Source organism: Saccoglossus kowalevskii, chromosome 19 (assembly GCF_978046115.1).
Source record: "Saccoglossus kowalevskii chromosome 19, keSacKowa6.1, whole genome shotgun sequence".
Lineage (NCBI taxonomy): Eukaryota > Metazoa > Hemichordata > Enteropneusta > Harrimaniidae > Saccoglossus > Saccoglossus kowalevskii.
In genome coordinates this window covers 515002-529930 of record NC_140659.1, presented here as the reverse complement: position 1 = coordinate 529930, position 14929 = coordinate 515002, and the positions used below count along the sequence as shown (strand labels likewise).

Sequence of the window (14929 nt, the reverse complement as noted above, 5' to 3'; positions counted from 1 at the left end):
ATAAGCGTTGAGTCTGATAAAAAAGCAATGTCACGATTTGACCTTCATGATGAAATACTAGTAGTGATGTCATTATTAGCCAATCGGTAAAGCAGATGCATAAAGGTCAAAGATGATTGCTAGACTGTAAACAAAAGCATCGTGCGAGTCGTTTGCCGCGGTCCAATTTTTCTTGTCTCTTTATTCTGATTAGACGTGAATTAGAAGTGCCAAGCTGACAGACTGCGAAATCCGTGGATTAAAAGTGCTAAGTCCAAATTGTGTGGGACGATATCGACGAACTTCAGGAATAAGTTGTAGGGATTTTGTTCAACGGCTACAGTGACTTGGACATTTGAGGGTTTTGAGTTTGACGAAGATTGCAATGAACGTACAAATAAAGCAATAAGCAATAAATTATTTTTGTTTTACTTCTAATGTTGCATATTGTTCATTTATTTCCGTTGCATGTTTTCATTTGCCGTTCTATTCCCTGCCGCAGTTCGACCGCGAATTTTCGATACGATAGATTGTAATATTAGGATTTTAGTGATGTCATAACCTTGAACTGACTCGGTGACAGATGGGTTGTACCTTTACCAATCTATGAAAAACTGTAGAGGGGTGTCAGGGCTACATTTTGATGGGGATTATGGTGGAGATACTAAAACAAAGCCAAGTCCTGGTAATATACAATGATCTGAATTACCAAAGAAGTCAAGTTGTTAAACGTACATCAAGGTTTACTCAAATTTATGAATGCAGTTTCTTGAGCATGTATACATGTATGACAAATCGTTTGGTTGCATTTGTGTACTCTTGAGATTTTGGACCCGGGTCAATGGAAGTTTTCAGTTATCAGTACAATATTAGATAAAGGGAAATCACTTTATGATGAGTTGTACGCACATAGAGGACATATTAATTCACTTGTTTGCAGATGTTCCATGTATTAAATTAACACAAGTATTTTATAATTAAATGACAGGGACCGTGACATTCATGTCTTGTTTTTAGCTCCGCTGTCGACTTTGTCGAGCGGATCTTATCATAAGAGTGATTGTCCGTCGTTGTCGTCCGTGTCAATGTTTTACTTTTTCGACTTCTTCTTGAAAACTACAAGCCTGAATGATTTGATACTTGGTGTATATGTACCTTGGGTAGACCTCTCTCAGATTTGTTCATTTCATGATATCTTCAATTCTCTAATTTTGGTGAATATTTTTGTAATTTTTGGTAAAAAGTGATATTTTCGACTTCTTGTTAAAAACCGCAAGTGCAATTGCTTTGATATTACATATATAGGTACTACATGTGGACCTCTCTCAGATTTGTTCATTTTGTGATGATATCTTCAATTCTCTAATTAATTTATTTTGGTGAATATTTTTGTAATTTTTGGTAAAAAGTGATATTTTCGACTTCTTGTTAAAAACTGTAAGTCCGATTGCTTTGATACTATTCATATTGTTCATTTTCTAATGATATCTTCAGTTCTTTAATTGAAATGTGCATTGCTAACAGCGGAGCTATCTCAGCCGACAGGCTGCTTGTTTAAGTGTCATCATACCAATTTTCCAGACACTCAAATATACACACAAAATAGTGAGGTTTGTATTGATGTGCCATCGCAAATGTGGAAAAGCATTCAGTGTGACAGGATTTTAACGATACATATCAGGTACCGTCACCAATAGCATCTATGTACACATTATATTGTGTCATTTCCGCTTGGATTATTCGATCCCAAATTATATTGCAAAACACGCCTCCGTAAAAATAGGTCAGGTTACAATCAGAATAACTCTCCAACATTATAGTGTTGAGATTTGTGGTTCTGTCCAAACATACTAAATAACACCCAAATGACGCAATTCACAATTTTTATTAAATATTACATTTTGACTGAAGACTGAATACTAGGACAATATGCATCTAGTCTGAACACAGCAATGAAAACTTAGTACGGCAACCCAATACTGTTAGTCAATATTTGTAGAAATTGAAGCCTTGCATGATGTTACATAACTGTCACTACACTAAAGTAAACTACATGTTACTAAAAACTCATAGTTGCTGTCGACATAGGAAGTAAAGTAAGCAAATAACACCGAATAAACGGCAAGGTAAAGACTATGTCTAATTATAGTAAATACGTACTGCGTGCGTGACTCGAACCGGCGCTCGCGTACGGCACCAAATCGCCTAGCTTCACGCCACTACACGTCTTCCCCTCAGCCACCGGGCATCCCCAAAAAAAGGATGCTTAATAACCGAGCTTATTACGTACAGAGAACATGAAACCCGTCCACGCGATCCGCGCCACACAGCGTGGCCAGAATGCGGCAAAGGCCTTCAGATCTGGCTGTAGTAGGATGGTGAAAGTAATGGTACAGCATTGTAACAGTGAATAAGTACTGAGAAATAATTTTAAACTCATAGTTGCTGTCGACATAGGAAGTAAAGTAAGCAAATAACACCGAATAAACGGCAAGGTAAAGACTATATCTAATTATAGTAAATACGTACTTCAGCCAGATCTGAAGGCCTTTGCCGCATTCTGGCCATGCTGTGTGGCGCGCATCGCGTGGATGGGTTTCATGTTCTCTGCACGTAATAAGCTCGGTTATTAAGCATCCTTTTTTGGGGATGCCCGGTGGCAGTTGGCGGAGGGGAAGACGTGTAGTGGCGATTTGATGCCGTGCGTGAGCACCGTTCGAGTCAGGCACACAGTACGTGTTTACTATATTTGACGTAGTATTTACCTTGCCGTTTATTCGGTGTTATTTGCTTACTTTACTTCCTATGTCGACAGCAACTATGAGTTTAAAATTATTTCTCAGTACTTATTCACTGTTACAATGCTGTACCATTACTTTCACCATCCTACTACAGCCAGATCTGAAGGCCTTTGCCGCATTCTGGCCATGCTGTGTGGCGCGTATCGCGTGGACGGGTTTCATGTTCTCTGCACGTAATAAGCTCGGTTATTAAGCATCCTTTTTTGGGGGTGGCCGAGGGGAAGGCGTGTAGTGGCGTGAAGCTAGGCGATTTGGTGCCGTACGCGAGCGCCGGTTCGAGTCACGCACGCAGTACGTATTTACTATAATTAAACATAGTCTTTACCTTGCCGTATATTCGGTGTTATTTGCTTACTTTACTTCCTATGTCGACAGCAACTATGAGTTTAAAATTATTTCTCAGTACTTATTCACTGTTACAATGCTGTACCATTACTTTCACCATCCTACTACAGCCAGATCTGAAGGCCTTTGCCGCATTCTGGCCATGCTGTGTGGCACGTATCGCGTGGACGGGTTTCACGTTCTCTGTACGTAATAAGCTCGGTTATTAAGCATCCTTTTTTGGGGATGCCCGGTGGCCGAGGGGAAGGTGTGTAGTGGCGTGAAGCTAGGCGATTTGGTGCCGTACGCAAGCGCCGGTTCGAGTCACGCACGCAGTACGTATTTACTATAATTAGACATAGTCTTTACCTTGCCGTTTATTCGGTGTTATTTGCTTACATGTTACTAAACATCAGTTCTTCTTATCATGGAAGTCAGTCTTACTACCCTACATTCCATTTATTAGTAAATTAGTACTGATACTAAACATTTTCCCGACAGTCCATTTTCGAGTGTACACTATCTTTATTTCACCAAAAACATTCAGCAAATGACATGTCAAATAATAATTCGTGTGTAAACTCAAATTATTGCCTAGTCATCTCCCCTTATACCATCCATTCCACTCACATTAACAAATTTAAAAAGCATTTCTTTCAAACTTAGTTCAAATACAATAAGTGATGAAATTTTTTGTTTGACTCCCATGTGCGAAGCACACAATTGGAGTCTTTGCAGTTAGTCAGTATGTGTGAGTATGTGTGTCTGTCTGTTCCACTGCTATTTCAAGAACCATACATCGGTCTTTGATGAAACTTGGTGCATAGATGCTCTGAGCCAATGCGCAGATGTGTTTTTGGTAAAAATTTGTGCATATTAATTACCTAATTTGCATGATTAGTCATTTTTCGTTTTTTCACTGATGTCTCAAGTACTAAACATCACATTTCAATGAAACTTGGTACATAGATGTCATAGGACACTGCACAGACCTGATAGTTTTTAGGAGAATATCTGTATATATTAATTACCTAATTAGTCCCCGTTCGAATGCAGTCCGAAAACGGGGACTTATGTTTTGACCTTCGTGTGTCCGTGCGTATGTCCGTGCGCGTGTCCGTGCGTCCGGACCTTTATCTTAGAAATGCCTGGACTAATCACAATCAAACTGAACACATACATCATACATGATATTATACATATGCACGTCAATTTGTTTCTTGATCTGATTCAAGATGGCTGAATGGCCGCCATTTTTGTGCTAAAAATCATCAAAATCAAGCATTTCTCGATTGTTTACAGATGGATTTTGTTCAAACTTGGTATATACCGTACCCCCCACTTTTGCACAATTTTTATATTTGGGGTCACATTCGGCAAAGCGCCCACTCCTTCAAAATGCAACTAAATCAAAACTTGGTCTTGCGTAACGAATCTTGGTAATCGTTTTTTATATGATACAGCGTGAACAAGTTGTGAATGCGTAGAACACAGTAACCGTGCGTAAACTACGCTTCGACAATGACCTGTTAATACAAGTAAAATGCGGTAAATATTTCATGCCATATACAGTTTACCTCTCAAAAATGGCTAGTTACTAGTTTTTTGGAAAAACTATGTTGTTTATTTGCTGAAATCAATTCCAAGAGATCGTACTTCGACATCGATAATTCACTTCCGCATTGCGTTACCGGAAAGTCTTCGGGAATTTCCGAAGAATTGCGTCAGTACAACACAGCATTGTGATTGGTTAATAACCAACTTGACCCATTAGGTCAAAGGACGCCACTGCAGGTGAAATCTGCAAATGCATCATGGCGGAAAGTGATTTTCATCGAGAGTTTGCGTACGATCCAACACCTTCGTCAGTGGAGATATGACAATTTTGACTTTGACTGTGTTCCTACAGACTCAAATGTTTTTAATTTCGTAAATTCTGGTGGTATGTAATTAATATTTTAATAAAATGTGCATATTTGTTGTGATCATTTCTTTTTCTTCATTGTGAAAATCAATGACAACTCAACTAATTTCGTAATTTGATTTCCCTCAAAGACGTAATCTGTCACTTGATGAATCAAATTTTTCATTTGCACTCTTTTTCGAGGGGGGTGCTTGGGTAAGCGCCCACCCCTAAAAAATCATGATTTTCTGAGTTGAGACCCCTGGGCGCTAACGCGGTCGAGTACGGTACATTGGACATTATAGGACCTTGATGCACATCATTTTGTTTTACGATCTGATTCAAGATGGCCGACTGGCGGCCATTTTTGTGCTAAAAATCATCAAAATCAAGCATTTCTCGACTGTTTACAGATGGATTTTGTTCAAACTTGGTATATACATTAGACATTATAGGACCTTGATGCACATCATTTTGTTTTATAATCTGATTCAAGATGGCCGAATGGTGGCCATTTTTGTGCTCAAAATAAAGCATTTCTCAGCTGTTTACAAATGGATTTTGTTCAAACTTTGTATATACATTGGACATTGTAGGACCTTGATGTACATCATTTTGTTTTACGATCTGATTCAAGATGGCCGAATGGTGGCCATTTTTGTGCTATAAAATCCTAAAAATCAACCATTTCTCGGCTGTTTACAGATGGATTTGGTTCAAACTTTGTATATACATTAGACATTATGTGACCTTGATGCAAATAATTTTGTTTTTCAGATAAGATTAAAAATGGCTGACTGGCGGCCATTTGTTTTAATGAATGTGGTTCTCGTGCCTTAATTCTGACTTGCTTTCACTGATTATGTTCAAATTTTAAATATTCATTATACATCATGTCATAGATAGACAGATATATTGGTTTGACGATTTTTGTGCTAAAAACATCATCAAATATCAAGCATTTATGGATGGATTTTGTTCAAACTTGTGTTTTAATGAATTTGCTTCTAGAGCCATAATGTTAAACAATCATAATCATATTCCAGACATGGTTATATTCCAGCTATATTACTATAAGCAAAGTTATATATCTTAAATTTGATAACTAACAGGGACTGTGCCATGCATGGCTTGTTTGCATAATTAATTTTCAGCTTTTGATATTTTAAGTACTAAGTATTACATTTCAATGAAACTTGGTACATAGATACTCAAAGACTATGCAGAGATTGATTGTTTTGATGTAAATATTTATGCATATTAATCACCTAATTTGCATAATTAGTTAATTTTCAGCTTTTCTACGGAGACCTGCAATTGGCCACAATTCTAATATTTCTATGTATTTATGATTGGTTGGTAAAGATGACAAGTCATGATTGGTCTGACAATACATATATTGGCTTACTGGTGCACATTATTTCTCGAGATGAGCTTCAAGATGGCCAATTGTTTGTCTGAAATTATGTTACTTTACCAAACTTTTACAGACTAAATTATTTCCAAAGTCAAGAGAATTAGGTCAGTTACATTGACATTTTGCTGAATTAACTACCACACATTTCTTGAAAACTATACCATACATACTGTTAGATCTGTTTCCACATATTTTGCACAATTGTTATTCTTAGGGATTGTAGGTGAAATTGCTGAATCCGGTGATGAATATTATCTTTGGACCCATAAGAAATTGGAGATTGGTTACAACAATAACCAAATAGTGGACGTTAATCTGACGAGTGAAGCCAAAGTCAAATTAACACCCGGTATCAAAGTACCTTTCTCATATCAAGTGCAATGGAAACCATCAAAGATTGAATTCAAAACTCGCTTCGAAAAATACCTTGATCCAAACTTTTTCCAACACAGGGTAAGTACTGTGCTGAACACAATGGTACCTTGATGCACGTAATTTTATTTTTCAGATTGTGTTCAAAATAGCCAGTCAATTTGTTTTAAAGAATGCTGTTCCTGATCCATATATTCAACTTTCCTGAACCGATCAAGTTCAAATTACCCACAAACATCAGACATCAAATCGGACAAATACACATGCATTTTTGTTGCCATCAAATCTAAAATGGGTGACTGGCAATCATCTTGTTTAAACTAATGCGTTTCCACAGAGCCTTACCTCATACATGTCTGGACCAATCAATCATCATCACTGAGACACTCATTTAACAGATTCATCATTTTTTAAAACAGTACCAGTTTTTCTTGATTTATTAATCGTATCTCACGAATTGCAAGTTTACAAGTAATTTACATGTATGCTTTGCATAATAATGTCTAGTAAACTTGAGATATAATCCAAATAGGAAGTGGAACCATTTTGAAAACGGGCTTAATAGGATTCAAAATCATACATTTGTATTACTATTATATCTATGTATATGACGCAATACATTATGAACACATCTATTGCCGTCAAATGGCTGACATATTACTTGAAAAATGCACAAAACATTTTCAGGTTATGATTCGTTTCTCCATGCTGAGCATAGTGATGCTTTACTCTCGTAAAATCACACAATTTCATTATTTTAAAACTTTCATATAGATCCATTGGTTTTCAATTTTTAATTCTTTTATGATGGTTATATTCCTGGTTGGTTTGGTGTCGATGATTTTAATGAGAACACTACGCAAAGACTACGCCAGATACAGCAAAGATGATGAACTGGATGATATGGTAAGCACTGTGCCACATCACGTTGGTTTCAACTATTGTTTTCCTAATTGGTATTTTTACCATGCTTGGCAACTGAAATGTCAATTAAATATCATACATAAAATCTGTGCATATTAATTATCTAATAATCTGTTCATTTTCAGCTTTTCTACTGATATATGGGCATGTGACCTAATTAATAAGCATATTTGCTCTATTAGAAACACATCTGAAATAAATTTAATTAATAGTGAATTATTAAAAAATTAACTATTTTGACCATAAACACCTCTTAATTTACATAATCTTATGAGCTGAGAATGTCAAATATGGTAACTTTATTTTTTCAATACTATAATGATGTAGAACAAAATTTATGACAAAAATATCAATTCATCTCATTTTTTTAATACCTAAACCACTGCGTACCAACAGAATCACTTCTTGCAATTTTGTATTTGCTCTATAAGAAACATGTGACTGACAAAGACGAGTCTATGGTCAAAATTAGACACATTTCAATATTTAAGTATGTGCTTTTATGTTAATACTGTAAATACTGTAAATACATGTACTGTATACCTTACTAGTATTTATGCTTCAAATATCCATAGCACACAAGAGTTATTTCTAAAGTTTCTTTGATCTGTGTTGCAGATAAAGATAATGAGTGCGAGTGTTTTTATAACTATAAATCCAAATGTCTTGTGTAGATGTTTCACTCTAAAGAATACATGTTTTCACACTGAGAGGGGAGGGGGAAGGGAAACCTGTAAAATCTAATCTATATATGACAAACATAATGTGTTCGATACACATTCTACAATAACAAATGATTTCTGTAATTACTCTATCAGTATGTAACTACTCTATTAGTTTGTCCGCAATCATTAGTCTACGTTCAGGCGCAGCCTGAATCAGGTTTTATCAAAATGTCCATTTTCCGTCTCCAACATTCTCTCAGAAATTCTGCAGCAGATATCAGTGAAACTTGGCCAACATTGACAGAACGACTGCGCATGCTCAGAATAAATTAATTATTGTAAAATACTTTATTTTTGCTTGCAACTTTTTTAGCTCCGCTGTCGACTTTGTCGAGCGGAGCTTATCATACGAGTGATTGTCCGGTGTCGTCCGTGTCAATGTTTTACTTTTTCGACTTCTTCTTGAAAACTACAAGCCTGAATGCTTTGATACTTGGTGTATATGTACCTTGGGTAGACCTCTCTCAGATTTGTTCATTTCATGATGATATCTTCAATTCTCTAATTTTGGTGAATATGTTTGTCATTTTTGGTAAAAGTGATATTTTTGACTTCTTGTTAAAAACCGCAAAGCCAATTGCTTTGATATTACGTATATAGATACTACATGTGGACCTCTCTCAGATTTGTTCATTTTGTAATGATATCTTTAATTCTCTAATTTTGGTGAATATTTTCATCATTTTTGGTAAAAAGTGATGATTCCTTCTTGTTAAAAACCACAATCATTTATGGTGAAAAATGATATTTTTGAATTCTTGTTGAAAACAGCAAGTCCAATTGCATTGATACTATGCATATTGTTCATTTTCTAATGATATCTTCTGTTCTTTAATTGAAATGTGCATCGCTAACAGCGAGCTATCTCAGCCGAGAGGCTGCTTGTTTATTTAGAAACAAATCATGCCGCTTTCCCATCAAAATCCAAGCCAAAAGATCGTACTACAAAATCGACAAATCTCTTGCGCATTGCGTTCAATTACATTAACATATTTAAATGAGATATGGTAATTTGAACATGTTGGCATAATCCATCGTTTTCATTGGTTTATTATCGACTTGACCTGTCAGGTCAAAGAACACCATTTCAGGTCAAAACAAGGCGGATAATCGAGCATTGAAAATGCGATCGTAATCGATGAAATATATTTGCATTTCATAACAATTCAACGAATTTATTTTTTGTACGTTATTATAATCATTACTAGGTAATAATCAACAATTGTAAAACGCAGCATGACCAGATTGCATTTGCTACTCAGCAATGCAGTTGTGTTCGTTTTTTATTTGAAACTTCTTTTAGAATATACTTTCGTGACTAATAAAATGAAACAAAATAATTGTGTTTGGCGCACAAGGTTCGTCAATGTGATTTTTTTTCGAGAAAGATGCGCGGTCTACTTTTAAATCCAGCTAGAAAAAAATGTATACAATTTTAGATTAGCTTCTGCAATAGTTTTTTTTCATTTTGGGTGGTCCAACTGCCGGTGTTAAAAATCGGCGTAGGTGGATTTTTCAATGAAAATATAAGCCCCCCTAAAAATATTTGATGATAATTTTTTTAAAATTTGAACCCCAAATAAGGGCCCACCAGCCGTGAATCCGCCCAGGGCGATTTTTCGGATGGGCGAATTTACAGTAGAATTTGGTATAGGTACTACACGTGGACCTCTCTCAAATTTGTTCATTTAGTGATGATATCTTTAATTCTTTAATTTAATTCTTTAATTAATTTAATTCTCATTTTTGGTAGAAAGTGATAATTTCAACTTCTTGTTAAAAACCGCAAGTCTGATTGCTTTTATATTACATATATAGGTACTTCATGTGGACCTCTTTCAGATTTGTTAATTTTGGGGTGATATCTTATCTAATTTTGATGATTATTTTTGTCATTTTTAGTGAAAAGTGATATTTTTGAATTCTTGTTGAAAACAGAAAGTCAGGCAACAAGCTTTGATACTATACATATTGTTCATTTTCTAATGATATCTTCTGTTCCTTAATTGAAATGTGCATTGCTAATAGCGGAGCTATCTCTGCCGACAGGCTGCTTGTTTGTTTTTTTACTTTGAGAAGTGCTGTCAACCAAAGCATAACTATGTGTTTCTCTGTACATAAAAGTTCAATTTCACACGTTTTGTATGATAATATTTTTCTGGATTTCGCACTTTATTTGTATCATTGCTGTATGAGAAGTACTCTTGCCCTTATTAGAGATATTGAAACTAATCCAGGGCCACAAACTGGTTTATCCAAACAGACACAACACTGACTCTACATATTTGCAGATCTGATTTGTATACTTCCTTGTCATTTTACTGTTGTACTGGTTTGGTGCTATCTGGTTTCCTTGCTGAGAATAATGTTGACCTGGATAGAGAGTGCTATAAACTTGAAAATGCCATAGAAATCATGTTTGTCAATTTATGTCCATGCAACTTTAGAATGACAACTAGCGAAGGCAGTGTCACTCATGACTTGTTTTTTTATGCGGTATCTTGGACGTGCTCTGTCAGTTTTCATTCAAATTTGGCACATACATGTACTTTATACATGTTAGGATGCATGTCCATGACAATTTGTTTCAAAATCTGGTCAAGGATGGCCGATTGACAGCCATCTGACTTTTTGGCCTTACTACTATATTTTCACAATTTATGTACCATTTTCATTCGTATTTGGCACATACATCATACATATCAGTGTGTTTCATAATCAGATCAAAGATGGCTGAATAACGGCTGTTTTTATTTTGGCCATATTACTATGACACGAAACGCGTGTTTTGATGTAAATAAACAATCTGTTGTATACGCACATTGGAACTCAAGTTTCGGGGGCATGCTCGCGACAACCCCTCCACTTTAATATGACGAGCACAAAGAGAACTTAACGGAGACTGTGTCATTTTCAATGACTTGTTATATATTCATTTCTTAAATGTGCATTGCCAACAGCGGAGCTATCTCAGCCGAGAGGCTGCTTGTTTGGTTTTATGACTGTTGCTGAACAGTGTTTAAAGTAAGAATGAATTAATTTTATTGCTTTTCAAGCTGTAAAAATGTAGTTAGTTTTCCTTACCTTCAAATCAAGGTGGCACTTTTCACTGTTAGAAGAAATGCCCCCCCCCCCCAAATCCCAATTAATCCTGTACCAATTTGTTCTCAAGTCATGTTTAGGAAGTGGTCAAACTGATGGAATAATTACAGTACATGTGCATTACACACAAACCAAAGTGAACTGTATGTTCTTGAATGAAAACACAACCTCACTACCGGGGTAGTATTGCCATCTAATGTGGAGAACTGAGACTATATTTGTTTGCTTTCTGTCCTATGTTCTGCACAACAGCGGTTCTGTATGCCTGATCTTATTACTACCACTAACTTTATGCTACAACCAATTAATCACTGTACTAGAATTATAATGGTAAGCAGAGTGTCTGTGGTCTGTCTACAACTCGCAACATCTGTAATATTGCACCATATCTTGGTTAATACAGTTTTGCTCAGTACTTTCTTTCCAGCATATAATATTAAGGGAACAGTTTGATACGCACAGCAACACTGCACAAGACAGATTTGCATATCACTAGTTTTATTATGTTCAGTCATACTTGCACCAAATAGTGAGGTATAAATTAATAATCTTAGCATAGTTTGATTTTGTCACAAATTCAGAAATGGAACACCTATATTTTGGCAGGAACTAGTATTCTTAGGTGTCATCAAATTGAGCCTCCACCAGATTCCTCAGGATTAGTTGTACGATTTTCTGATTGACAAAAGTCATTGCAAAGTTTTGGTTGATCAATGAATTCTATTAGAAGTCTGTTTTGATAAATGTTTTGATATACTATCATTGGTTGTCTGGTATTCCTGTTTAGCATTGTACATGCAGCCATCTTGTCACAATGCCTTGGTGAGGTTCAGAACAAAAACATTCTAGTCCATTGTGGCAGTCACTTGTGACACAAACCAGTGTTGAGTTAACTAATTGAGATGATTGAGTTTGAATCTCACCTGGCAAGGCTGGCCAGCTTATGTGAGAGATGCATAGTACAGGGTCCAGCTTCAGTAACCCCGGAGTGCATATGCAGTAAAACCTGCCAAAACCAACCTACATGTACTGTCAGAATCGACCAATTTATGTAGCCCCGAAATTTCTCTACAGGTGCCCGTGTGAAATCTGACCACTGTCTACTCCGAACACCGACCGCATTGAACTGTTCGAAGTCCAATATTCACACTGAATACATTGACCAGTTGCACCACATCCGCTATCTCGTAAACCAGTCTGCCAGACTTAAAACGTGTGCATTGTGTTCAATTTACCACAAACGTCACAGAAACAATACCAAATCTCACACTACAAGTAATGTCCCAGGTAAAACAATGGCAACTGGTTAAGTTTTTCACACCACATACCCACGCATCGCGTGATGTCCAGATAGTATAATGACCCCGGATATAAACAAATGATCAGCGTCATCACCTTCAGTTGCGGTGAAGCGCACTGCATTATCACCTCTTTTCATAACGATTCTAATCGTTAATTTTGTGCCTTCGAATGTTTCTGTAAAGGGGGCTTTAAGATTGAAATTGATAATGAAGAAGAAGCAGACTACAATAAAGAAATCAGAAACCTCATTTAGCAAGTTGCAGACTCAGTGTAGCGTTGATGTATACCTCCACTTTGATGAACGTATACCGACTGAAGCAACGTGTGACGGCGAGTAGGAGCAACAGATTGTTGAGAATTTTATTGCAGACAAAGAGAACCATGAATCTACAGACAACGATGACATAAATTGCAACGACAGTCAAATTATCGCCCCCCACAACATGACGGCATCGCATGGCGATGTGCTAGACATGTTGACGAGATTACAGAACTTTGCAATAAACAAAGACTCCAGTTACTTGACAGATATCTAAGATCTCAAAATTCTAACTGAAAACAAAATCGTTGAAAAGAGATGATCTTTAAAGTAGTCAAAACTTGACGATTTTTTTACATCGTAATTTGATTCATTGACTCAACAGCAAAATCGACTATCTGCATATATTATGATAATTACATGTAGCTCATGTGAACATACATTGTGATGTCATTCAAAATGGATGCCTTCAGTTACGATACGCGATACTTACCCGTTCTGTTCGAACAGTTTTGACAGGTTTTGCTGTATATAAATGTACCAAAATGAGCCAAGTACGGGTGATATTTTTAGCGAGTACGGGTGGTATTTGTAGCGAGTTCTTTGGTCATGGAACTTAGTCAGCCCCGTTATTACAAGGGAAGCATCTCACTTTGGACATCCGAGCCGAAAGCTATACATGGGTGGCGATACCAAATTTATAACTGTACTATTAGCACTATACATAAATACAGGTACCATTAAACTAAGTTGTCATCATTGCCGCAAGGTTACTGAAATAAAACTCTTAATTTATCTTCTAATAGCCGATGATGTAGTCAGTGAATAGTTGAAACAACTGGTTTAAAAGGGATCTATGTGTCACATAGCACTGGCACCATGTAAATTAGTCTTCAACGTGATAACACCTTGACACCGAGGTTCTAATAATGTCATAGATCCAACTAGCTTACTCAACAAAAATGTACACTAGAGTGAAACAATTATATATTTAGACAAAAGTGTTATTACGAACACTGTTGCGTCACTCTCGTCAGGCCAAGGGGAATGAGTCTATTTATTTATTATTGTAGTAGTTCCATGATTGAACTTGTCTGGTCAGTTACGGGGAAATTTATAGTATGAAGGCATACGTACGCACAGTTAGTATAATACTGGATTTTCTGAGTAACTCTCATAATTTGACTCGTCAACTTCTTGTAAAACACACACAACAAAAATACATGCGCCAGAAACAAATAACATTATGGACAGGTATCACACTGGGTTTTGTTGTGGGTACTGTAAAAGTGATGATGGCACTTTTATTTAACAAGGCTACGTCATAGGGGTCAAACTGCGTGAATATATAATTAAACATGACTGCTTCACGTCTACATTTAGTTTTTGTAAGATAGAACTACCGGGTAGTTTCTTTTCGTTAGATTGAACTAGTTTCAGTTCGTACCACTGATATTTTCTTTCTCAATGGAGTGTTTTGCTGCACTCGTAATTGTTGTATAAATCCCAAACATTTTACTACGCAATACCCCGTACTGCAAATACCACCCATACTCGCTACAAATATCACACATATTCTATATTTTCTGAGAAGTGTGGCCTATACTTTTCACCCGTACTTGGCTCATTTTGGTACATTTATATACCTCTGGAGTGAGGACATTTCAAGTACAGTACAGTTTTTTGATGTCTCACTGTGTGTTAAAGTCCTTATTTAGGGCATGTGTTGTTGACATAATTTAACCAAGAGGCACTTTTCTCAGATTTTAAATGAAAGTAAGCTATTTCCTCGTGTACAAGAGTACTCATAACTTATTTTAC

General features: G+C 36.3%; 1 protein-coding gene across 1 annotated transcript in view; it reads left to right on the top strand.

Moving 5' to 3' along the window:
• LOC100377035 (transmembrane 9 superfamily member 3-like) overlaps positions 1–14929 on the top strand; it is a 45121-nt gene that overhangs the window by 20855 nt on the left and 9337 nt on the right. Inside the window, exons 4-5 of the mRNA XM_085493936.1 lie at positions 6639–6877; positions 7571–7702. Of these exons, the coding sequence (XP_085350062.1) occupies positions 6639–6877; positions 7571–7702 (371 nt within the window). The remainder of the gene's footprint in view (positions 1–6638; positions 6878–7570; positions 7703–14929) is intronic.